Raw genomic sequence first — 26852 nt, forward strand, 5'->3', positions numbered from 1 at the left:
ACAGCCAAACACAATCAAAAGGCCGGGGGGGGGGGGGGGGGGGGGGGAGGAGGTGTCCTTTCGCCGGGGGGGAGGGGGGGGTCATGCTGCACCCGGGGGGGGGGTGCGCATCGGCGATCCGCCCCGGGTGTCAGCCACCCTAGGAACGCCACTGCCCGTCCCCACTGGAATGCAACCCATCCCCATCTGTCCTTGTAGGGAATCTAACCCATCCCCGCCCGTTCCCGTGGGGAATCTAACCCATCCCCACCCGTCCCTACTACTACTATTTAGCATTTCTATAGCGCTACAAGGCGTATGCAGCGCTGCACAAACATAGAAGAAAGATAGTCCCTGCTCAAAGAGCTTACAATCTAATAGACAAAAAATAAAGTAAGCAAATCAAATCAATTAATGTGTACAGGAAGGAGGAGAGGAGGGTAGGTGGAGGCGAGTGGTTACGAGTCAAAAGCAATGTTAAAGAGGTGGGCTTTCAGTCTAGATTTAAAGGTGGCCAAGGATGGGGCAAGACGTAGGGGCTCAGGAAGTTTATTCCAGGCGTAGGGTGCAGCGAGACAGAAGGTGCGAAGTCTGGAGTTGGCAGTAGTGGAGAAGGGAACAGATAAGAAGGATTTATCCATGGAGCGGAGTGCATGGCAAGGGGTGTAGAGAAGGACGAGTGTGGAGAGATACTGGGGAGCAGCAGAGTGAGTACATTTATAGGTTAGTAGAAGAAGTTTGAACAGGATGTGAAAACGGATAGGGAGCCAGTGAAGCGACTTGAGGAGAGGGGTAGTATGAGTAAAACGACCCTGGCGGAAGATGAGACGGGCAGCAGAGTTTTGAACCGATTGGAGAGGGGAGAGGTGACTAAGTGGGAGGCCAGCAAGAAGCAGATTGCAGTAGTCTAAACGAGAGGTGACAAGGGTGTGGATGAGGGTTTTGGTAGAGTGCTCGGAAAGAAAGCGGATTTTATGGATGGGGAATCTAACCCATCCCCGCCCGTCCCCACAAGAATTTAACCTGTCCTCACCCAGTCCCACAAGAATTTAATGGTACATTAAAAAAAATTCCTGTCGGCTCTCTCAGTCTCTCTCTGGGTTTGAGCCACAGCACTGCAGGCAAGGAAGGAACGGAAGTTGTAACACTCTGGTGTGCACATGTAAGACTTTTCTGATTCACTGGCACTGTATGCTAAGAGATTGCCACATGCACAAGCCAGTAGGTCAGGTGACATCTGATACTCGTGCCTATGTCAGAGCTGAGGTCTGCGCATCAGCCCAGGAGCAGAGAGGATTAATAGTAACATAGTAAATGACAGCAGATAAAAACCGGAACAGTCCATCCAGTATGCCTAATAGTCACAGTAGTTATCAATTTCATGATTAAATCAACAATGAATGTGATATTATATACTTGATTATAGTCTTTCTGTGTTGTTTCTGGGACATAGACCATAGAAGTCCGCCCAGCCCTATCCTTATGGTCCAACTGCTGGAGTTGTCCTTGAAGCTCACTCCAGCCTATTCATCTTTTCATTTGTGGGACAAGAACCGTAAAAGTCTGTCCAGCACTGTCCTCATGTTCCAGCCACAAAGGTTGCTGTCTAAACCCTTTCCAGTCCATCCTAAACCAGATTGCCATATATAAGACACAGACCGTACAGGTCTCCCGGTATCGGCCCTAGTTCATCACAGCCAGAGTCGCCATCTAAGTGTCACTCGACACATCCACACACAAGCAGCCATCTAAGTTTAGGTTTTTTTTCATAACTTCCATTTTCTAATTAGAGATCCTCTGTGTTCATCCCATGCCTTTTTGATTTTCATCACCGTTTGTATCTCTACCACCTCCTTAATGGAGACTTTCCGCATCTGTGCTGTCAAAACAAGGAGGAGGAGGAGACAACACTCAAAGAACTTGGTACTCGGTAGGTGACAGGCTGGCACAAGTGCACATACACTTCCACGAGAACCCCGCAGGAAGTGCTTCTGTCCCAATGGGAACCCCACAGGAAGTGCTTCTGTCCCCATGGGAACCCCGCAGGAACTGGATCCATCCCCATGGGAACCCTGCAGGAACTGCTTCCATCCCCACGGGATCCCCGCAGAACTGCTTCCATCCCCATGGGAATCCCGCGGGTTCCGCAGGATTCTGGTGAACCCCGTTCCCGTGCAGGTCTCTAGTTTAAAACAGGTTTGTTTATGGTGTGACTATAGTTATGAGTCAAAGACAAGCGAGTTCAAATCTTCTCACATCCTGAAATGTGATAGTGATAGATGATTCAGTACAGAACATTGACAACTTTTTGAAAAAGGTTTCTTCAATTAATATTTATTAATTATATTTGTGCTGTCTCATGATGCTCAAATGTATTTACATGTTATCTTTTATTGTTCAATGGTATTGTGATATGCTACACATAAAAAAAGGTCTTCAAATCTGCCACAGCTACTAATCAACCAGTTACAAAATGTGTTATAAATCCTTATTAAAAAGCAGGAAACCTCCCCATCAGAACAGACATTGATTTCCCTTCTCTGTATATCTGTTGAAAATGAAAAGTAGCTTCATGTGAGAAACTTGATCCTTAGTCTAAAATCTGCTCCATTTTTTTGAGATTTGGTGAAATCTGGATAAGAAAAGGGAGAATACACAGTAAAAATTCATGAAAGTTTTCTACAGTAAAGCAATTTCTAACAAGCACTAAAAAATGTGCGTACAAATTTGGACTAATTAGCCCCGATAATTGGAAATAATTACAATAATTATTGGCACTAATTACATTCAATTAACATGTATATGCCAAAATTTTATATTTGAGTCAGAAAATGGGTGCAAAAATGGGAGCGCCATAGGCAGATTGGGTGCATGACTTTTAGTTATGCATGTAATTATAGAATAAGGGGGCTCTGCACCATATAGGCATGATCCCTGGGCTTAAGCACTATTTTATAAACCACGTCTAACTTTAGACATGGTTTATAGAATACTGCTACTTATTTTATTTTCAATACCGATTTCTTAGGCGCCATTTATAGAATTCCCCCGTATGATACTATAACAGGATGGATGACAGAGTATAATGCAACACTCAATCACTGTACTAAAACCTGCTGCTTCAGTTTATTAAGTTTATTCATTTTTCCATTTTTATTTCTCACCTTATCCACATAGCACTCTAGGCAAATTATAATAAAAAAGTTTGATAGTAGTATTATTACAAATTAATAAATATGCAGTAGTTGTTTTGTCTGACACAAGTTAAGATGGCGTGTGGAAATTAAAACAAAATAGTTCTGTCTCAGCAACTCATAATGTACAACTTCCTCATCTATTAAATTATAACAAACTATGGGCTTCTTTTACAAAGCCGCACTAGCGATTCCCACACGGCAAATGAGAGGAAGCCCATAGGAATTGAATGGGCTTCCTCTCATTTGCTGCACCAAGAATCAGTAGCATGGCTTTAGAAAAGAGGCCCTATAAAACTATAAATTTAATATCCAGTGAAAGGAATAAAATTATACAGTACACAATTATAGTAGTGTCAAGTGATCAAACTGACCAATCTTTGGCATGCGCAACAAAGCACTGAGTCAGTCAGAGAATCTATAAATCTTATTAGCTAAACATTTCAAATTCTGTTATTCAACAAATGTGCTTTCATGCCAGACAACAGTAAATGAGTGCGTGCACTGTGGTCAAGGAGAAATGATGCCACAACAATTTTAAAGCAAACTGGGTTAGAAGTGCTTGGAAGAAAAGATTTTCCCCTTTCCAAAAATAATCAGAAATGCTGTTTATCCTTAGAGAAAATAAAAAGGTAATATATCAATGCAAACTAATTTATCAAGTGTTACTAATGACGCTAATTTAAATAAATTCTGTACCATTTACTCATTCTGAATATTTGAAACACTGCAGTGAAGACAACCCTTTGACAAGGCTCCATAAGTGATCATACTGAAGAGCTTTACATGTTGGGAAAGATCAGGCTGGCTCAATCTGTTTTTTGTCTGAGAACGGGTACGTGAAGGGGTGGGGCAGACCGTATTTTCGAAAAAAATGGCCGCCCATCTTTTTTTTTCGATAATACGATTTGTGGCCGGCAAATGAATCGGATATGTGCGGATTTGAGCTGGGTGGTTTTGTTTTTCAGCATTGGGTCGTGGGAGGGGCCAGGATTAGTAGTGCAGTGGTCACCCTCACATGCCAGGACACCAACCGGGCACCCTAGGGGGCACTTGTAAAAAGTAAAAAAAAAAAAAAAGTTAAATACCTCCCAAGTCCATAGCTCCCTTCCCTTGGATGCTGAGCCCCCCAAATCCCCACAAAACACACTGCCCACAAATCTACACCATTACCATAGCCCTAACGAGTGAAGGGGGGCACCTACATGTGGGTACGGTGGGTTTTGGAGGGCTCACATTTACCACCACAAACGTAACTGGTAGGGGGGGTGGGCCTGGGTTCGCCTGCCTGAAATGCACTGCACCCACTAAAACTGCTCCAGGGACCTGCATACTGCTGTGATGGACCTGAGTATGACATTTGAGGCTGGAATAGAGGCTGACATAAAGGCTGGCACAAAATATTTTAAAAGATATTTTTTGAGGGTGGGAGGGGGTTAGTGACCACTAGGGGAGTAAGGGGAGGTCATTCCCGATTCTCTTCGGTGGTCATCTGGTCAGTTCGGGCTCCTTTTTGTGGCTTGGTCATAAGAAAAACACGACCATTTAAAGTTGTCCAAATGCTCGTAAGGGGTGAAGGGAGGCACCTACATGTGGGCACAGTGGGTTTGTGATGGGTTATGAATGGCTCACATTTACCACCACAAGTGTAACAGGTAGGGAGGATGGCAGTGGCGTAGCCACAGGTGGGCCTGGGTGGGCCAGGGCCCACCCACTTAGGGCTCAGGCCCACCCAACAGTAGCACATGTTTAGCGGTAGCTGGTAGGGATCCCAAGCTTTGCCAGCAGAAGACTCCCCACTGATGGTAATGAAAACGCTACTCTCCACGATACCGGCACCTGCACATGCTCAGTTTTCAGTGCATGCCTGCTGCAGACTGCCAAGGTGGAAAGAAGCGTTTTTCCGCCAGCTGAGATATTTTTCTGGTCGAAGTGGAGGGGGGGGGGGGGGGGGGGGGGGGGGGGGGGAGAACACTTGGTGCCTACCCCACTTCTTGCTTAAGCCCACCCAAAATCTGTTGTCTGGCTACGCCCCTGGAAGATGGGCCTGGGTCCGCCTGCCTGAAGTGCACTGCACTCACTAAAACTGCTCCAGGGACCTACATACTGCTGTTAGGGAGCTGGGTATGACATTTGAGGCTGGCATAGAAGCTGGCAAAAAATATTTTAAAAGCTTTTTTTGAGGGTGGGAGGGGGTTAGTGACCACTGGGGGAGTAAGGGGTGGTCATCTGGTCAGTTCGGGCACCTCTTTGTGGCTTGGTCGTAAGAAAAACACGACCATGTAAAGTCATCCAAATGTTCGTCAGGGACGCCCTTTTTTTCCCATTATGGGTAGACGATGCCCACGTGTTAGGCACGCCCCAGTCCCACCTTCGCTACACCTCCGACACGTCCCCGGGAACTTTGGTCGTCCCCATGACGGAAAGCAGTTGGGGGCGCCAAAAATCTGCTTTCGATTATATCGATTTGTGCGACCCTGTGAGAAGGATGCCCATCTTCCGATTTGTGTCGGAAGATTGGCGTCCTTCTCTTTCGAAAATAAGCCTGAAGGTATCCTTTTGAAAGAAAAAAAATATATACAAGACAACAAAATGTCTATTTTCTTTCCTGTGAGAAAAAAGTGAAGAAACAGATTTAAAAGTAAGCACAAGGTATTCTTTTGAAAGAAACAACTGTAAGAAAAAGAAAACAAAAATGTCTATTTTCTTTCCTCTGAGAAAAAAAAGGTTAAGATGAGTATTCACAACTAAATTCCTCTGGGGCTGTATGAGGCGGTGTCCATTTTTTTACATCACTTCCTGTCACATGATCACATTCAAGATGGCAGATAGTAGTGGAAACAGGAAGTGATGTGATGCACAGTAGTAGCCACATCTTGAAAAAGGGGTATGGCTGTGATGCCACTTCCTATATTACCAAAAGGAGTTGGGCTATGCAAAAGGAGTGGAGGTTGGGATGGGGCTTGGGCGGGGTCAAGACATCATATCCAGTTACATCATCTGAGGGGCTGGGGAGTGGGCATGGCCTGGGCTGCGATGTCACCAAAAGGGGTAGAAGTGGGAATGGGTTGGGCATATCCTCACTTCTGACCAGGGGTGTAGCTACGGGTGGGCCCAGGCCCACCCAGTCTTTCACGACTCTCCAATCAGTGTTTGTCTGGCTGCAGATGCCTCTAGTCCAACAACAGAAAAACAAACACCACTCATGAGAGCTCCCCTAGGACCAGACATGGTGTCTGTTTCTTTCTCCCTCCCTCCCCTTTCATCCATCCACCATGCAGCACGATCCCTCCCGTGGTACCTCACTGGGTCTATGCTAACAAACAACCAAGGCAGAGGCATGGGACCACAGCTCTCTGCCTGCTGCTACTGCTTCCTGTGCTGGCCCGGAAGTTTACCTCAGAAGAAGCAGGACCGGCACAGGAAACTTTAGCGGCAGGCAGAGATCCATGGTCCCGTACCGCTGCCTTGGTTATTATCGCGGACCAGGCGCAGTGCAATGGGAGGGATATCGTGCTGCACATCGGGTGGATGAAAGGGGAGAGAGAGAGAAACAGGGCAGGGTAAGACAGGATGGAAGAGGCAGTGGGTCTGGGAAAGGATGCGATTGGGACTGGGGAGGCTTTTATTTGGAGCCGGACTCTTGATGGACTCAGCTAATCTTGGATTGGGCCCTGCCTCACCACTGATCAGCCTTCAGCCCAAGGCCTCTCAGCAGGTAAAACAAATATGGGTCATTGTGGGCATTTGGGTGGGGGTGGGGAGGTATGTTGGTGGGTTTTTGGGCAGGGATGGGCTCAGTGCCCAGGTTAAAATAATAATTTTTAAAAAGGCTATATGTTTTATGTTGGTTTTTGGGTGGGGGTGGTCTCTGCAGTGCCCAAGGCATTAAAAATTAAAATGTTTTATATTTAATGCTGATTGCTGATGTGCTTCAGGGTGGAGGGAGGGGGAGATTGGGAAGAGTAAGGGAGATGCCAGACTATTGGGGGGGGGGGGGGGCGGGTAGACGGTAGGACAGGGCTGATTCTAGGCTACAGGGAGGGGTGGGGAGCTAGGGTAGAGCTGATGCCTAGCTGCATGATAGATGGTGGGGAAGGGAAGGATAGGGCTGATGCTGGGCTATGGGGATGGATGGGGGGGAAAAAAGAAGGGAAGGGTAGGCTACAGGACAATTTTTTAATTTTTGGTCCTCTGTTCTGTAATTGATGTATTCTGCATGTAACTGAGGTGAGAGGTTCTGCTAACATGTGGTTTGTGTGGTGTTATGAGTCTGACTCCTCTGAATTTTCCAATGGAATGCTTATTCCTGCTATGTATATTCACCACCGCCTTTATAAACGTACTGTTGTTGGTATTCATGTTCAGAATTGGTGTTAAAGAGGTTCTTTGTAGGCTTTAGTGTTACTTCACAAAGTACCTGGCAGTGAAGGAATTTACTAAAGGAAAATTATATTCTAGTGGAATCTGATTGTTGAATCAAATTGAATTTGTTTTATCAGACTGTATCATTGCTGGCCCCACCCAGAGAACTTTTTTTGATACAGCACCTTTCTGACTCACTGTGAGGTAATCACTGAACAGCAGGAGGTGAGTTGGGCTCTGAATAAGGAGACAGACCACTTTGTTTGTAGCATTCCATGTGCTGGACCTGAACCAAAATACTGCTAAGTGATTTCTGATTATTTTATTCTAATTTATCAACTTTCTGTCTACAGGTTTAGCTATCTGATATATCTATTCTCTTGAATTTATTGGTTATTGCTTAATTAAGTTGTCCTGTGAATCTGTATTGTGGTGCACTTCTCTGTCTTCTAACCCTGCCCCCCCCCCCCCAAAAAAAGACAAAAACAACAACAACAACAACAACAAAAAAACCTTTCCCTTCCTGCCTAGCTCTGATAGTAGAGAGGATAGGTTTTTCTAACTGCTTCTTGTCCTACACCCCTGATGGCGAACCTATGACACGCGTGTCAGCACTGACACGCGTAGCCATTTTTGATGACACGCGGCGCCGCCGCAGTGTGGTCCGCCCTCCCTCCTCGCTCCCGGAAACTAACCTTAAAGCCTCCTTTCACATCGCAGCAAGCAGCAGCAGGGCAGGCCACTCCTTCCTTCCGTGTCCCGCCCTCGCCTGACGTAACGTCCGCGAGGGCAGAGCACAGAAGGAAGGAGGAGAGGTCTGCCCTGCTGCTGCTTGCTGCGACGTGAAAGGAGGCTTTAAGGTTAGTTCTGGGCCCGGTAGCAGGTGGAGGGGGAGGGCCCAGCGACCTCGGGTGGGCAGCGATCTTGGGTAGGGGGGGCCCGGGGGTGGTCCTAGTAGATTTTTCTCGAAGTGACACACCACCCGAGTTATGCTCGGTTTTTTCGCGAATTTTGACACACCAAGCTCAAAAGGTTGCCCATCACTGTCCTACACCCTGCTAACTCTTGCTGTAGCATTCTAACTTTGTGGACAGATTCGGCCAATCCTAGGCAGAAAAAGCAGCCTTAGGGCCAGATGCACTAAACTTAAGGAGCCCTTAACGAGCCATTAACAAGCAAGTAGTAAACCCTGGCATGCACTAAAGACAAGGGTAGCAGCTAATGAAAACGGAATGCAGATGAGCAAATCGTGTAGAAACCCTATTGTAATGAGATGCACTAACCTTGTCCGATTGCCTTAACGCTGGAAAACGCTGGAAAATCTAACGAGAGGTCTGTACCTGTCGTTGGGGCTGCGCGGGATTGGAAAAATTATTAAAATGTAAAAGAAAAAATCGGGGGGGGGGGGGGGGGGGGGGCAAAAACGGCCAAGTGCTCGTCAGGAGCGTCCTTTATAGACGTTCTTCACTATATATATATAAAAAAAAATCAAACAGGCTCCGATGCTGTTTTGATAAATGTTCAATAAAGACATTACAAAAAAACAAAAGGCACACAACTGCTTACAAAACAGTATATAAAAAACAACAAAGCAGTGGAATCAAATGCATTTATTGGAACAATACCCGACATGGCCATGTTTCACCCTCAGGCTGCATCAGGGGTATAAACTATGAAAACAAAACACAAGTATAAAAACATATATAGCTATTCATAATAACAATGTCATAAGCATGATTCAACAAATAAAAAACAATTATTTAAAAATTGATTCAACATATATAAAACAATCATTTAAAAATTCTAAAAAACATGTATAGGCATACATGATATCATCTGTAAGACAAATATATATAATCATCATCTGTAGTCTAATTCATCTCTTTTATATTTATGAAACTTTACGCTTTCTTAAAACTATCTAACTGTAATTTAAAATCTTCAAAAATGTCCTTAAAACATCTATCATTCTCCTTTAAATAAGTCAATTCATTATCAAGACCTTCCTTAATTTTTTCAGTCTTTTTGTTGGCCGTTTGGATGATAAGGATCATCAAATCCAGAGAACATCTGTTAAGGATCGCTTCCCATTTCATTAGGAAATCTGCATCCTCGGTGTACATCTTTGGTTCTTTGTAGATGTTCTGATGAAATTTTACATGTGATGTTTTATGATTTTAATGATGATTATAAATATTTGTCTTACAGATGATATCATGTATGCCTATACATGTTTTTTAGAATTTTTAAATGATTGTTTTATATATGTTGAATCAATTTTTAAATAATTGTTTTTTATTTGTTGAATCATGCTTATGACATTGTTATTATGAATGACTATATATGTTTTTATACTTGTGTTTTGTTTTCATAGTTTGTACCCCTGATGCAGCCTGGGGGCGAAATGTGGCCACGTCGGGTATTGTTCCAATAAATGCATTTGATTCTACTGCTTTGTTGTTTTTTATATTCAATAAAGACTTTATACAACTTTAAAAAAGTGGAAAAAAAATACAAGTGCTCATCCTTTTTTTTTTTTAAACAAAACTATTAGTGGGATTTGACCTCTCTACTGCTGGATTACAAGACCGGTGCTCTAACCATTGGGCCACAACTGTACTTGCTTAGATGCCGCTCCCTTACTTCCAGGTCTCTCAGCTGAGTGAAGCATGGCCAAAATGGACATTTTTCTTTTTTGAAGTGAAGCTTTATAAAAAAAAAATCGAACAGACTCCGATGCTGCAGGCTCTTTTTTGGACATCATTCAACCCTGGAATAATAAAAACGTCTTTTTTGGCAGTGCTTCACTCAGCTGAGACCTGGAAGTCCCTGAGCCAATCACAATGTGTTCAGCCAAGCTAAACACGCTGTGATTGGCTCAGAGACTTCCAGGTCTCTCAGCTGAGTGAAGCACAGCCAAAAAGGACGTTTTTAGTATTCCGGGGTTGAATGATGTCCAAAAAAGAGCCTGCAGCATCGGAGCCTGTTTGATTTTTTAAGTAAAGTTTCGCTTAAAACAAAACGTCCATTTTGTGCGTCCTCCCCCCCCCCCCCCCCCCCCCCCGCAATAATAAAAACATCCTTTTTGCCCATGCTTCACTCAGCTGAGAGACCTGGAAGTAAGAGAGGAACATCCAAGCAAATAGATCTGTGGCCCAGTGGTTAGAGCTCCAGTGTTGTAATCCAGAGGTGGTGGGTTCAAATCCCATTAATAGTTTTGTTAAAATTGGAGTTATTATTTTCTCCCTGTTTTTATTTATTTATTTATTTTAACATTTGTTATTCTGCCATTCATGAACCTTTTCAAGACTAATTACTTCCAAACTGCACTTGCTTGCTATGAGTGAAATTCAGTCAACACATTAGCAGAAGCCCTGGCTCCGATGCTGCAGGCTCTCAGCTGAGCTAAATGTGTTGTGATTGGCTCAGAGACTTCCAGGTCTCTCAGCTGAGAGCCTGCAGCACAGGAGCCAGGGTTACCTCGCAGAAGGGGGAAAAGCGTTTAGCTCAGCTCGGCTCAATGCTTCCTTCGCTGTGATTGGGTGGTAGATGGCGCTGATCGGATGGAAATCTTAATGACAGCCTCCAGAATTGCAGCAGATGCCTGCAGCATCAGAGCCTGTGATTTTTTTAAATAATACACTACAGTGAAGAACGTCCATAAAGGATGCTCCTGACGAGCACTTGGCACTTGAGGCGTATTTGGCATGCGCAGAGCAGCCAGCATAACGCTTTGCTGCTCTGCGCATGCTTGACCGGCCGATTCTCCGACTGTTTTACGAGGGAATAGAGATGCAAGTGAGCTACAACGAGTAGCTCATTTGCATTCCCTTTCCTTGATGCATAGCCGTTCCCTACCGATTCGCTATGGAATTCGGTAGGGAACGGCTCTAATGATGACTTTTGTGCATCTGGCCCTTAGTCTCCCAACTGGTTATAAATTTGCATTTTACATTGATGAAACTGCTGTAATTAGTGGGAATATTTAGATTTCCTAAAGGAAAATTATATTCTAATGGAATCTGATTGTTCAATCAAATTGAATTTGTTTTATCAGACTGTATCATTGCTGGCCCCAACCAGAGAACTTTTTTTTTGATACAGCACCTTTCTGACTCACTGAGATAGTCCCACCCACCCCAGGGTTTAACCAGTCATATATAGACAAGCCAAAAATCATTAACTTTGCCTGTGTGTGACTGAGGAGTAATCTTGCAGACTTGTTAACCCTATCATAGTACACCTGTTCATACCCATTTCAACCAATCAAGACATAGGAGCCAACTTTTCAAAATGATTGGGGTGCTGAAATTTTTTTTTTTTTTTTTTACAGGTGGTGCATTCCCCCTCCCCCCTGCCTCTCCCCCTCCCCCCTCCCTCTCTGTCCCCCTGTCCCCCCCCCTCCGAGTTCCAGGCCCCTCCTCCCTCCCTCACAGTTCCAGGTCCCCCTCCTGCCCCCTCCGAGTTCCAGGGTCCCCCTCCCTCTGAGTTCCAGGGTCCCTCCGAGTTCCAAGGCCCCCCTCATCCCTCCCTCCCTTCGAGTTCCAGGCCCCGTCCCTCCGAATTTTAAAAGTCATTATCTTACCTCGTCAGGTTTACGGCGGCAGCAGCGGTGAAAAGCGTACAGGCTCGGCGGTTAGTTCAGTCTTCACTTCTCTCTCTCTCAGCTCTGGTCCCGCCCTCGAGGGTGGGACCAGAGCTGAGAGAGAGAGAAGGGAAGACTGAACTAACCGCCGAGCCTGCATGCTTTTCACTGCTGCTGCCACCGTAACCCCATCCACAACAAGGTAAGAGGATGATTTTTAAAATTTGGAGGGACGGGGACTGGAACTCGAAGAGAAGGAGGGATGGGGGACAAAGGGAACTTCTGGTGTGTGAAATATTGGGGGTGCTCGAGCACCCACAGCATCCACGGAGTTGGCACTTATGAATCAAGATGACTTTTATTGTCTGTAATAATTGTGGTGCTTTAGTTCCAAGGCAAATCATCTGGAGAATTAAGGCTTATCCTATCTGTCTTCAGCTTGTTAGTTTAAAAAAGGAGCTCAGTAAACTAAAGCAGGAATTGGATGCACTTAAAGCAGCTTCTCTGACTGCACACAATCATACCAACTTCTCTCCACTGCTTCAAAGGATAAAACCACCTAAGAATAGATGGTTCACAGTAGGCTCAGGAAGACTACGTTATGTTGCACAGAAGCATCTGCCCTCACAAGTGTTGCCCCTACAGAATTCTTTTGCTCCATTACAGCACTGTGATGTCCCTGAAAATAGAGCTGAGGCAGAACAAAAAGCGGTGAAGGTGGAACAAAAAGCAATGAAGGTGCCCAAAGAGAAAAGACACCCCCATAGCATTGAAACTCATACCAGGAAACTGTTGCTACTAGGGGATTCCATTATCAGAGGCATTAACTTTGAAACACAGTTCAAGGGGCCATGCAAAGTGAAATGCCTTCCAGGCTCCTCAGCTACCAGGAGTACCGAGCACATAATCTCTATAATCAGAGAAGAAACTAAGGAGTCAAACACTTATGTTGTTATCCACCTGGAATAACAAATGACTTGTCCAGTAATACCCCACTTGCCATGCAGAGAGCTTTTCAGGAGCTGGGGGAGGGGTTAAAAGCTTTGGTACAAATAATTGCTTTTTCTGAAGTACTACCTACCTTTGGAAAGGGAGAGAAAAGATTGCGAAGTACTGAAAATTTCAATAGCTGGCTCAAAGTCTAGTGTCACAAAGGTTTCAGGTACATAGAAGGATGGGGCGACACATGGAAAAAGAAAAGACTATATTGTAATAACGGATTGTATCTCACTGTGGCAGGAAAAAAAGTCCTTGGGGAGAAATTTAGACAATATGCTTGTAGGCATTTAAACTAGAGGTGTATAAAATAATGAGTGGAGTGGAACAGGTGGATGTGAAGCGTCTGTTCACGCTTTCCAAAAATAGTAGGACTAGGGGGCATATGATGAAACTACAGTGTAGTACACTTAAAACAAATAGGAGAAAAGTTTTCTTCACCCAACACGTAATTAAACTCTGGAATTTGTTGCCGGAGAATGTGGTGAAGGCGGTTAGCTTGGCAGAGTTTAAAAAGGATTTGGACCGTTTCCTAAAGAACAAGTCCATAGATAGCTACTAAATGGACTTGGAAAAATCCACAATTTTGGGAATAAACTGTATAGAATGTTTGTACGTTTGGGAAGCTGCCAGGTGTCCTTGACCTGGATTGGCCACTGTTGGGGACAGGATGCTGGGCTTGATGGGCCTTTGGTCTTTTACCAGTATGGCATTACTTATGTACTTATGCAGATGGCAGGGGTGGCATATGGAGTCGGGTCACTTCAAGTGATCACCCCCAGCTAAAGCTAAAGACAAGATGTGACAGTAGAAAAGAAAGCAATGACAACAACAGTCTTAGTAAATCACTTCCTATCAACACAGCAGAAAGTGAGACTAAACAAAAAACTAAACAGAAGACAAAAAATGCCACTGAAATGTAGATGGAAAGCGATGACCACAAATGCTCGCAGTCTAAGCAATAAAGTTCATGACCTGCAAGTCCAGATGATAGAGGCAGACTTAGACATTGTTGCAATCACGGAGACATGGCTCAATGATTCCCATGAATGGGATGCAAACGTACCAGGCTATAATTTATTTAGGAAGGATAGAGATGGTTCTAAAGGTGGAGGAGTAGCTCTGTATGTGAGAAATTATATTGCAGCGACTGAAATGACAGGGACCTGGGGAAAGGAAGAAGCGATATGGATCACCTTAAAAAGAGATGCTGGAACCTCTGTCCACATGGGAACTAGATAAAGATCTGATCACAGATATCCATAAGTTGGAAAAGAAAAGAGGTGCTGTTGCTGGGAGATTTCAATCTGCTAGATGTGGATTGGAAAGTTCCATTTTGGAATCGGAAAGAAGTAGAGAGAGATAGTGGATGCTTTTCAATTAGATTGTAAGCTCTTTGAGCAGGGACTGTCTTTCTTCTATGTTTGTGCAGTGCTGCGTAAGCCTTGTAGCGCTATAGAAATGCTAAATAGTAGTAGTAGTAAAGTGCTCTACTCAGATAAATGGTGATGGAACCCACGAGAGAGGGAGCAACACTGGATCTGGTGCTCACAAATGGGGATAGTGTGTCAAATATCCGAGTGGGTGCCCACCTGGGCAGCAGTGACCATCAAACAGTTTGGTTTGATATAACAGCTGAAGTGGAAGGCAGCTACTAAAACTCAAAGTCCTGGATTTCAAGCATGCTGACTTTAGTAAAATGAGGGAATACCTGAGGAAGGAGCTGATGGGCTGGGGGAACATACGAGAAGTGGAAGGGCAGTGGTCCAGGCTGAAAGAAGCTATAAATATGGCCACAAACCTTTATGTAAGGAGAGTAAATAAAAGCAAGAGAAAAAGGAAACCGATATGGTTCTCTAAACAAGTGGCTGAGAAAATAAAGGCTAAAGAGTTGGCGTTCATGAAATACAGAAAAACTCAAGAAGAGGAACACGGCGAGGGATACCGGATGAAACTGAAAGAAGCCAAGAGAGAGATACGTCTGGCGAAAGAACAAATGGCTAGAAATGTAAAGAGGGGCGACAAAAATTTCTTCAGGTATATTAGTGAAAGGAGGAAGACTAAACATGGAATTGTGAGACTGAAAGATGCTGTGAACCGCTATGTGGATAATGATGAAGGAAAAGCAAATTTGTTAAACAAATACTTTTGTTCTGTTTTCACTGAAGAAAATCCTGGAGAAGGACCACGATTGATTGGCAAAAGTACATATGAGAATGGAGCAGATATAGCACCATTCACAGAAGCGAGTGTGTATGAACAAGTTAAAATCTAAAGGTGGACAAAGCCATGAGACTGGACAGGATCCACCCCAGGATACTGAGGGAGCTCAGAGAGGTTCTGGCGGGTCCTCTTAAAGATTTGTTTAATAAATCCATGGAGACGGGAGAGGTTCCGTGGGACTGGAGAACAGCAGATGTGGTCCCTCTTCACAAAAGTGGTGATACGGAAGAAGCTGGAAACTACAGGCCGGTAAGCCTCACTTCGGTTATTGGAAAAGTAATGGAAGCGATGCTGAAGGAAAGGATAGTGAATTTCCTGGAAGCCAATAAGTTGCAAGATCCGAGACAACAAGGTTTTACCAAAGGTAAATCATTCCAAACGAATCTCATTGAATTCGTGGACTGGGTGACCGGAGAATTGAATCAGGAACGTGCTATAGATGTAATCTACTTAGATTTCAGCAAAGCTTTTGACACAGTTCCCCACAGGAGGCTCTTGAATAAACCTGACAGGCTGAAGATAGGATCCAACGTGGTGAACTTGATTAGGAACTGGTTGACGGACAGACGCCAGAGGGTGGTGGTAAATGGAATTCACTCGGATGAGGGAAAGGTGAGTAGTGGAGTGCCTCAGGGATCGGTGGTGGGGCCTATTCTGTTCAATATATTTGTGAGTGACATTGCCGAAGGGTTAGAAGGTAAAGTTTGCCTTTGTGCGGATGACACCAAGATTTGTAACAGAGTGGATACCCCGGAGGGAGTGGAAAATGTGAAAAAGATCTGCAGAAACCAGAAAAATGGTCTAATGTTTGGCAATTAAAATTCAATTCAAAGAAATGCAAAGTGATGCACTTAGGGAGTAGAAATCCACAGGAGATGTATATGTTAGGTGGTGAGAGTCTGATATGCACAGACGGGGAGAGGGATCTTGGGGTGATAGTATCTGAGGATCTGCAGGTGACGAAACAGTGTGGCAAGGCGGTGGCCATAGCCAGAAAGTTGCTAGGCTGTATAGAGAGAGGTGTGACCAGCAGAAGAAAGGAAGTGTTGATTCCCCACCTGGAGTATTGTGTCCAGTTTTGGAGGCCGCATCTTGCTCAGGATGTTAAAAAAATTGAAGCGGTGCAAAGAAAAGCTACAAAAATGGTATGGGATTTGTGTTACAAAACGTATGAGGAGAGACTTGCTGACCTGAACATGTATACCCTAGAGGAAAGGAGAAACAGGGGTGATATGATACAGACGTTCAAATATTTGAAAGGTATTAATCCGCAAACGGACCTGTTCCGGAGATGGGAAGGCGGTAGAACTAGAGGACATGAATTGAGGTTGAAGGGGGGCAGAGTCAGGAGTAATGTCAGGAAGTATTTTTTCACAGAGAGGGTGGTGGATATGTGGAATGCCCTCCCGCGGGAGGTGGTGGAGATGAAAACGGTAATGGAATTCAAACATGCGTGGGAGGAGTGGCCTAGTGGTTAGAGTGGTGGACTTTGGTCCTGGGGAACTGGATTCGATTCCCACTGCAGGCACAGGCAGCTCCTTGTGACTCTGGGCAAGTCACTTAACCCTCCATTGCCTCAGGTACAAATAAGTACCTGTATTTAATATGTAAGGCGCATTGAGCCTGCCATGAGTGGGAAAGCGCGGGGTACAAATGTAATAAAAATAAAAAATAAACAAACACAAAGGAATCTTGTTCAGAAGGAATGGTTCCACGGAACCTTAGCGGAGATTAGGTGGCAATGCCGGTAATTGGGAAGCAAAACTGGTGCTGGGCAGACTTCTACGGTCTACGCCCTGATCATGACTGAATAGATACGGATGGGCTTAAGTGTAAATTTTAAGGGGCTTTGACGTTAGCTTCAGAACTTTTAGATGTGTGGGATGAACAAAAAGGAATCCTGTTCAGAAGGAATGGATCCTCAGAAGCTTAGTGGAGATTGGGTGGCAGCACTGGTGGTTGAGAGGCAGGGCTAGTACTGGGCAGACTTCTACTGTCTGTGCCCTGAAAATGGTAGATACAAATCAAGGTCAGGTATACATATAAAGTAGTGCATATGAGTTTATCTTGTTGGGCAGACTGGATGGACCATACAGGTCTTTTTCTGTTGTCACCTACTATGTTACTATGTTATGTATTGCTATTAGTGAGGTGCCACCAGAATGTGAATATATTTTTCCTATGTAATTATATTGCAGGATCCTGCCATGTGTGTGTTGAGAGGTTTGCTGTTGAAGTAGACTTATGTATGGTCAATTTTAAGATATGGGATAATATAATTATATTTAGAAAATATCAATTTTTACATTAAATATGTATGTAGTTATGTTGATCCAGGGCAGCTGATGGACAGACTACTTAGAAATCAATCATCAAGTGCATTCTGAGGCATTATTTTGTAGGACTCCAAGAAACACTACTCATACCTATATACACAGTGCCCATCCATATTAGCTCTGGGCCCACACAAAATCTCAGGTCTGGCTACACCACTGCTTCTGACTAGCTGAAAACCCAGAAGTGGGCATGTCACCTGTCAAAATCAATTAAATTTTGACAAATGCAGGTGAGGTACACTACTTACGTTTATCCAGATCCAGATTTGCCCTCAAGTCAAAGTTGACTCCGGGCGATCACACAATAAAGTATCCCCATTGTGGTTTTCTTGGCATGGTACAAGAATGGTTTACCACTGCTTTCTCCAGAGGCATGGAGGATTAAGTGACCTACCCAAAGCCACAAGGACCCACTGTGAGATTTGAACCTAGGCCTTCTGGTTCCCAACCCGCTGCTCTAACCATTATGTTACTCCTCTGCTCTGTACTTTTATACCTGGGATAATTTTATAAGAGCAATTATACATATGTATATTGGTATATACGTGTAAAAATAACTATAAAATTACCCTTACAATGTCCAGTGCATGTGCCTGAGCCCTAGGTTAATGCCTGTTGTGCTGATGACAAAGAACTCAGCTTTTGCAAAAGTAACATGAATTTTTATTTTGATACAGACTCGCCTTGTCTTCTTTTATAATGAAAAACATCAAGTAGAACCTGGTTGTTTATTCCACTGTTTTCTTGTTTCATCTAAGTTGTTAACAAGTAGCAGCCAGAATAGATTACGTTGCCAAAGTGATCTACAGACCAGACAGCAAGAGATCTGATTTTAAGTGCTCAAAATAAGTCAATGTTTTGTCTTTATATCCCAGATACTCTGGCAGAATTAATTGTTTATTTTGATATAAGACTAGTTTAAAATAAAGATTGGTGGCTCTCACCATTTTCCATTTTACATGTTAGAGGTGTGCATGTCATGAATGAGGAGGCTCTAGCCAAAATAGAAAGGGGGGAAAAAGTATAAAAGGAAATTGATGTTTAGAACTGGATAATAAATTTTTGACTGAGCAGGGTTACAAAATCCAGTATTCTACTTTAACAACAAAGGGTTAATATTTAGCTGGCAGTGGTCAGCATTTCGTTTTCAATGCTAACCACTGCAGGCTGAATTAAGCCATGATATTCAGTGCTGGCACCTATGCTCTACCTACGAACAAGGAGGAAAAAGCCTTCTACAATGCAGAAAACTGTCTTTGTACGTGACCCTATCTTAAGAATACTTTTTTCTAAAGGAGGCATATAGGATGTATGTCAATCACAAACTGAGCTAATATGCTTCAAACTCTGTTCAGTATCACTAATTTGGAAAATAATAACCAGGATAATTATCTATATAAACTATTGATATCAAAACAGGCTTCATGCAAAATAGGTGATAATAAAAAATTGTATTTTGGGGGTCACGTGATGCTCTGAAGAGAGGAAGACGTGGTCCCGCGTCCTCCAAGGCCCTGGCTCCTTGTTAAGCATTAAAACTCTGGAAATATAGTGAAGCGAAGCCTCAGAAGCTGTGTAACAGCAGTGAAAGTCTCTATGGACAAATATCTGAACTCGCCAGCACGTACGATGGCGAGTAGAGGACCCAAAAAGACCAAAGATAAAATGAAGGCGCCAAGCGGAGCCGACGATGGGCAGCAGGCGAGCGGAAGTGCGCCCTTCACGGCGGAACAACTGCAACAAATTACCGAGGCAGTAAGTGCAGCAATAGACTTAAAATTAGAGAAACTATACACGCAGGTCTCTAATCTGGAGGCGAAGCAAATTGATACCACGCAACGAACAGGAGAATTGGAGCGATGGGTATCAGAGATAGAAGATTCAGCGGGGCCCATGGCGCTCAAGCTCCAAAACATGGCTGCCACAGTGGAAACCTTGAAAGAGAAACTAGACGACCTCGAGAATAGGTCGCGACGGGGAAACCTGCGGATAGTAGGGCTGCCTGAAACTGTAAATGATAGAATGCTTTCATCGGTTTTAGAAGCATGGCTATCAGAGGAGTTTGCGCTGTCTGACAGCGCAGGAAAGCTTTGCCTTGAGAGAGCGCACCGCATTGGCAGGCGACAAGATGGACGACAGACTCCGCGGACAGTAATAATCAAAGTGCACAATTATGTGCACAAAGAGGAGATTTTGCGCGGATTCCGACAGAAGTGAAATGAGTTGCGGTATGAGGGACATCCTGTGCGCATATTCCAAGATTACTCGGCGGCCCTACAGGAAAAGCGTCGCCGATTTACGCCATTATGCCAGAAGTTGCACGAGCGACAGGAAACATTTATGCTGCTCTACCCTGCAACTTTGAAAGTGAAGCAGGAGGGAAGGTGGAGAGCATTTGATGACATACAGGAGGCACAAAAGTTTGTCAAAGACCTGGAGGAATCTGGGCAGGCTGCAGCGCGGACCCCAGACAAAGGATGATTCTTTGCTGCTGAGAGCCATTCAACAGAAGGTACAGTCGCTATCACATGGAGAAGCTTATCATAAGGAACGGACATGCTAATTTCCAGTATTAGAAGAAAGTTAACATTCAGGGGAGCGGGGGGAGGGGGAGGCGGGAAGCCCCTTACGCCCATTTACGTTAATGGGTCAGGGTTACAGGGATAGGTTTCAGGGGGGAGATGGGAAATTGGAGATGGGGACAGGGGGAAGGGAGGGATATGAGGGGAAAGGGCAGATAGGAACACAAAATGGCAACGATGAGTGGTTGAGTGTATGGGATTGGAAGAGTTGGCGGGAACGGCTGGTACAGCGGCAGAGATTAACATGGAGGTTTCTTAGGGTGGGTCATGCGCGAGAACACAAAATTCCTGGGGGGAGGCTGGGACCCCTGGGAAAGGAATATATCGATAGCTTAACCATCTTAACTATGTGGGAGAATACAGGCTAATCCACCAAAGGGGAATACAAGACTGATATCGTGGAATGTGGGCGGGGTCACTTCCCCAGTTAAGAGGGCAAAGCTCCTGGGTGCCCTGAAGCGACATGGGGTGGGAGTGGCCTGCCTACAGGAGACGAGACTTTCCTGAGAGGAACACCAGAAACTAAATAGACACTGGGTAGGTGAGGTGTTTTGTTCACCAGCGGTGGGTCGGCGCGGAGGAGTAGCGATCCTGATAAGCAAACATGTGGCAGCACAGGCTAAGCTATTGTTTGCTGACACTGAGGGTCATTATGTGGGGGTACAGATAAATCTACAGGGGAAAAGCTACTTAGTAGTAACAGTTTATGCCCCCCAGACTGGTGGAAAAAGATTTTTTGCGGAACTTTTTGCGCAGTGCCAGAGACATGGAATGGACCCCATAATAGTGGCTGGGGATATGAATCAGGTTCTAGATCCCTTGTTGGACAGAACGGGGCGCTCACGGGAGGGGAGGGCCTGTGGGGCTGGAATACTGGAGGCCTTCTGTGATGGACTGGGTTTGGTGGACCCTTGGAGATTGTTACATGAGGAAGAGCGTGACTTCACGCACACCTCGAGGGCGCACGGAACCCAGTCCAGGTTAGATTATATTCTGGTGTCACAGCAGCTGTTTGCGCGGATTGTGGAGGCTGAGATAGGCCCGGAGGAGGTCTTGGACCACGCCATGATCTGGGTAGACGTGGAGGCCCAACCATACTATCGCGCACTGAGAGGGTGGAGATTCCCGGCATACCTTTATGCTTCACCTGAATTCACCGAATACCTCATACAAAAGTGGAAGGAATTCGCGAAGCATAATGAACAACACGTAGAGACTCCTGGCCTCTATTGGTCTACGGCTAAAGCCGTAATGCAAGGGGAGGTGATTGCGTTTGTCAGCAGGAGGAACCGCAGGATAAAGCGAATGCTACATACCTGTAGAAGGTATTCTCCGAGGACAGCAGGCTGATTGTTCTCACTGATGGGTGACGTCCACGGCAGCCCCTCCAATCGGAACACTTTCTAGCAAAGTCCTTTGCTAGTCCTCGCACGCCGATGCACACCGCGCATGCGCGGCCGTCTTCCCGCCCGAAGCGGCTCGTGCCGGCCAGTCTCATATGTAGCAAGACAAAGAGAAGGGAAGACACAACTCCAAAGGGGAGGCGGGCGGGTTTGTGAGAACAATCAGGCTGCTGTCCTCGGAGAATACCTTCTACAGGTATGTAGCATTTGCTTTCTCCGAGGACAAGCAGGCTGCTTGTTCTCACTGATGGGGTATCCCTAGCCCCCAGGCTCACTCAAAACAACAACCATGGTCAATTGGGCCTCGCAACGGCGAGGACATAACTGAGATTGACCTAAAAAATTTACCAACTAACTGAGAGTGCAGCCTGGAACAGAACAAACATGGGCCTAGGGGGGTGGAGTTGGATTCTAAACCCCGAACAGATTCTGAAGCACTGACTGCCCGAACCGACTGTCGCGTCGGGTATCCTGCTGCAGGCAGTAATGAGATGTGAATGTGTGGACAGATGACCACGTCGCAGCTTTGCAAATCTCTTCAATAGTGGCTGACTTCAAGAGGGCTACCGACGCTTCCATGGCTCTAACATTATGAGCCGTGACATGACTCTCAAGAGCCAGCCCAGCCTGGGCGTAAGTGAAGGAAATGCAATCTGCTAGCCAATTGGATTTGGTGCATTTTCCTACAGCCACTCCCCTCCTGTTGGGATCAAAAGAAACAAACAATTGGGCGGACTGTCTGTTGGGCTGTGTCCGCTCCAGACAGAAGGCCAATGCTCTCTTGCAGTCCAATGTGTGCAGCTGACGTTCAGCAGGGCAGGAATGAGGACGGGGAAAAAATGTTGGCAAGACAATTGACTGGTTCAGATGGAACTCCAACACAACCTTTGGCAAGAACTTAGGGTGAGTGCGGAGGACTACTCTGTTATGATGAAATTTGGTGTAAGGGGCCTGGGCTACCAGGGCCTGCAGCTCACTGACTCTACAAGCTGAAGTAACTGCCACCAAGAAAATGACCTTCCAGGTCAAGTACTTCAGATGGCAGGAGTTCAGTGGCTCAAAAGGAGGTTTCATCAGCTGGGTGAGAACGACATTGAGATCCCATGACACTGTAGGAGGCTTGACAGGGGGCTTTGACAAAAGCAAACCTCTCATGAAGCGAACAACTAAAGGCTGTCCTGAGATCGGCTTACCTTCCACACGGTAATGGTATGCACTGATTGCACTAAGGTGAACCCTTACAGAGTTGGTCTTGAGACCAGACTCAGACAAGTGCAGAAGGTATTCAAGCAGGGTCTGTGTAGGACAAGAGCGAGGATCTAGGGCCTTGCTGTCACACCAGACGGCAAACCTCCTCCATAGAAAGAAGTAACTCATCTTAGTGGAATCTTTCCTGGAAGCAAGCAAGATGCGGCAGACACCCTCTGACAGACCCAAAGAGGCAAAGTCTACGCTCTCAACATCCAGGCCGTGAGAGCCAGGGACCGGAGGTTGGGATGCAGAAGCGCCCCTTCGTCCTGTGTGATGAGGGTCGGAAAACACTCCAATCTCCACAGTTCTTCGGAGGACAACTCCAGAAGAAGAGGGAACCAGATCTGACGCGGCCAAAAAGGAGCAATCAGAATCATGGTGCCTCGGTCTTGCTTGAGTTTCAACAAAGTCTTCCCCACCAGAGGTATGGGAGGATAAGCATACAGCAGACCCTCCCCCCAGTCCAGGAGGAAGGCATCCGATGCCAGTCTGCCGTGGGCCTGAAGCCTGGAACAGAACTGAGGGACTTTGTGGTTGGCTCGAGATGCGAAGAGATCTACCAAGGGGGTGCCCCACACCTGGAAGATCTGTCGCACTACACAAGAATTGAGCGACCACTCGTGAGGTTGCATAATCCTGCTCAACCTGTCGGCCAGACTGTTGTTTACGCCTGCCAGATATGTGGCTTGGAGCACCATGCCGTGACGGCGAGCCCAGAGCCACATGCTGACGGCTTCCTGACACAGGGGGCGAGATCCGGTGCCCCCCTGCTTGTTGACGTAGTACATGGCAACCTGGTTGTCTGTCTGAATTTGGATAATTTGGTGGGACAGCCGATCTCTGAAAGCCTTCAGAGCGTTCTAGATCGCTCGTAACTCCAGGAGATTGATCTGCAGATCGCGTTCCTGGAGGGACCAGCTTCCTTGGGTGTGAAGCCCATCGACATGAGCTCCCCACCCCAGGAGAGACGCATCCGTGGTCAGCACTTTTTGTGGCTGAGGAATTTGGAAAGGACGTCCCAGCGTCAAATTGGACCAAATTGTCCACCAATACAGGGATTTCAGAAAACTCGTGGACAGGTGGATCACGTCTTCTAGATCCCCAGCAGCCTGAAACCACTGGGAAGCTAGGGTCCATTGAGCAGATCTCATGTGAAGGCGGGCCATGGGAGTCACATGAACTGTGGAGACCATGTGGCCCAGCAATCTCAACATCTGCCGAGCTTTGATCTGCTGGGACGCTCGCACCCGCGAGACGAGGGACAATAAGTTGTTGGCTCTCGTCTCTGGGAGATAGGCGCGAGCCGTCCGAGAATCCAGCAGAGCTCCTATGAATTCGAGTTTCTGCACTGGGAGAAGATGGGACTTTGGGTAATTTATCACAAACCCCAGTAGCTCCAGGAGGCGAATAGTCATCTGCATGGACTGCAGGGCTCCTGCCTCAGATGTGTTCTTCACCAGCCAATCGTCGAGATATGGGAACACGTGTACCCCCAGTCTGCGAAGTGCCGCTGCTACTACAGCCAAGCACTTGGTGAACACTCTGGGCGCAGAGGCGAGCCCAAAGGGTAGCACACAGTACTGGAAGTGACGTGTGCCCAGCTGAAATCGCAGATACTGTCTGTGAGCTGGCAGTATCGGGATGTGCGTGTAGGCGTCCTTCAAGTCCAGAGAGCATAGCCAATCGTTTTCCTGAATCATGGGGAGAAGGGTGCCCAGGGAAAGCATCCTGAACTTTTCTTTGACCAGATATTTGTTCAGGGCCCTTAGGTCTAGGATGGGACGCATCCCCCCTGTTTTCTTTTCCACAAGGAAGTACCTGGAATAGAATCCCAGCCCTTCTTGCCCGGATGGCACGGGCTCGACCGCATTGGCGCTGAGAAGGGCGGAGAGTTCCTCTGCAAGTACCTGCTTGTGTTGGAAGCTGTAAGACTGAGCTCCTGGTGGACAATTTGGAGGTTTTGAGGCCAAATTGAGGGTGTATCCTTGCCGGACTATTTGGAGAACCCACTGATCGGAGGTTATGAGAGGCCACCTTAGGTGAAAAGCTTTCAACCTCCCCCCGACTGGTAGGTCGCCTGGCACTGATACTTGGATGTCGGCTATGCTCTGCTGGAGCCAGTCAAAAGCTCGTCCCTTGCTTTTGCTGGGGAGCCGAGGGGCTGACGAGAGCGAGCGCGCTGGGGCTTAGCCTGGGCCGCAGGCTGTCGAGAAGGAGGATTGTACCTACGCTTGCCAGAAGAGTAGGGAACAGTCTTCCTTCCCCCAAAAAATCGTCTACCTGTAGAGGTAGAAGCTGAAGGCTGCCGGCGGGAGAACTTGTCGAATGCGGTGTCCCGCTGGTGGAGTTGCTCTACCACCTGTTCGACTTTCTCTCCAAAAATATTATCCGCACGGCAAGGCGAGTCCGCAATCCGCTGCTGGATTCTGTTCTCCAGGTCGAAGGCACGCAGCCATGAGAGTCTGCGCATCACCACACCTTGAGCAGCAGCCCTGGACGCAACATCAAAGGTGTCATACACCCCTCTGGCCAGGAATTTTCTGCACGCCTTCAGCTGCCTGACCACCTCCTAAAATGGCTTGGCTTGCTCAGGGGGGAGCTTATCCACCAAGCCCGCCAACTGCCGCACATTGTTCCGCATGTGTATGCTCGTGTAGAGCTGGTAGGACTGAATCTTGGCCACGAGCATAGAAGAATGGTAGGCCTTCCTCCCAAAGGAGTCCAAGGTTCTAGAGTCCTTGCCCGGGGGCGCCGAAGCATGCTCCCTAGAACTCTTGGCCTTCTTTAGGGCCAAATCCACAACTTCAGAGTCGTGAGGCAACTGAGTGCGCATTAGCTCTGGGTCCCCATGGATTCGGTACTGGGACTCAATCTTCTTGGGGATGTGGGGATTACTTAATGGCTTGGTCCAGTTCGCCAGCAATGTCTTTTTGAGGACATGATGCATGGGTACTGTGGACGCTTCCTTAGGTGGAGAAGGATAGTCCAGGAGCTCCAACATTTCAGCCCTGGGCTCGTCCTCCACAACCACCGAGAAGGGGATGGCCGTAGACATCTCCCGGACAAAGGAAGCGAAAGACAGACTCTCGGGGGGAGAAAGCTGTCTTTCAGGAGAGGGAGTGGGATCAGAAGGGAGACCCTCAGACTTCTCGTCAGAGAAATATCTGATGTCTTCTTCTTCTTCCCACGAGGCCTCACCATCGGTGTCAGGCACAAGTTCACGGACCTGTGTCTGCAACCGTGCCCGGCTCGACTCCGTGGAACCACGGCCACGGTGGGAGCGTCGAGAGGTAGACTCCCTCGCCCGCACCGGCGAAGCTCCCTCCGCCGACGTAGCAATGGGCCAGCCGGCGCCTCGCTCGACGGTACCGGTGGCGCAAGCACCCCCGGTACCGGAGTGGTAGGGCGCAACAGCTCTCCCAGGATCTCTGGGAGAACGGCCTGGAGACTCTTGTTCAGAGCGGCTGTAGAAAAAGGCATGGAAGCCGATGCAGGCGTCGATGTCAGAGTCTGTTTATTTTTATTTTTTTTATTTTTTTTTTTATTTATGTTAATTTATATACCGTATCTTATTGCATCTGCAAAACAGAACGGTTTACATATATATAAAAAATTGGTATATACAAATAAACAGACATAGGAATTCCATTCATGACAGGAAAGCACAGCAATCAAGATAAACTACATAATAAATCAATACAAGTTAAAAATCTAATATCCAGTTAAGCTATCCCATTTTTCTTTGTCTTTTTGACCTTATCTCATTATGCTAAGTTCTGTTCTACGTAGCTTATAAAGAGAAAGGTTTTCAGAAGTTTTCGGTAATGGAGATAAGATTTCTCTAATCTGATCTCCTTTGGAAGGCTATTCCAAAGGGAGGGTGACAGGTAGAAAAAAGCCGATCTCCGTGTAGATTCCCACCTAGCCTTAGTAAGAGG

The 26852-nt window shown here is 46.3% G+C and overlaps 1 protein-coding gene across 1 annotated transcript in view; it reads right to left on the reverse strand.

Annotated features, from left to right (window-relative positions):
* Positions 1 to 2297: 2297 nt before the first annotated feature.
* Positions 2298 to 26852, reverse strand: part of OXCT1 (3-oxoacid CoA-transferase 1) — a 468078-nt gene continuing 443523 nt past the window's right edge. Inside the window, exon 17 of the mRNA XM_030193084.1 lies at positions 2298 to 2611. Coding sequence (XP_030048944.1) covers positions 2570 to 2611 — 42 coding nt within the window. The 3' untranslated portion in view covers positions 2298 to 2569. The remainder of the gene's footprint in view (positions 2612 to 26852) is intronic.

Source organism: Microcaecilia unicolor, chromosome 2 (genome assembly GCF_901765095.1).
Source record: "Microcaecilia unicolor chromosome 2, aMicUni1.1, whole genome shotgun sequence".
NCBI lineage: Eukaryota > Metazoa > Chordata > Amphibia > Gymnophiona > Siphonopidae > Microcaecilia > Microcaecilia unicolor.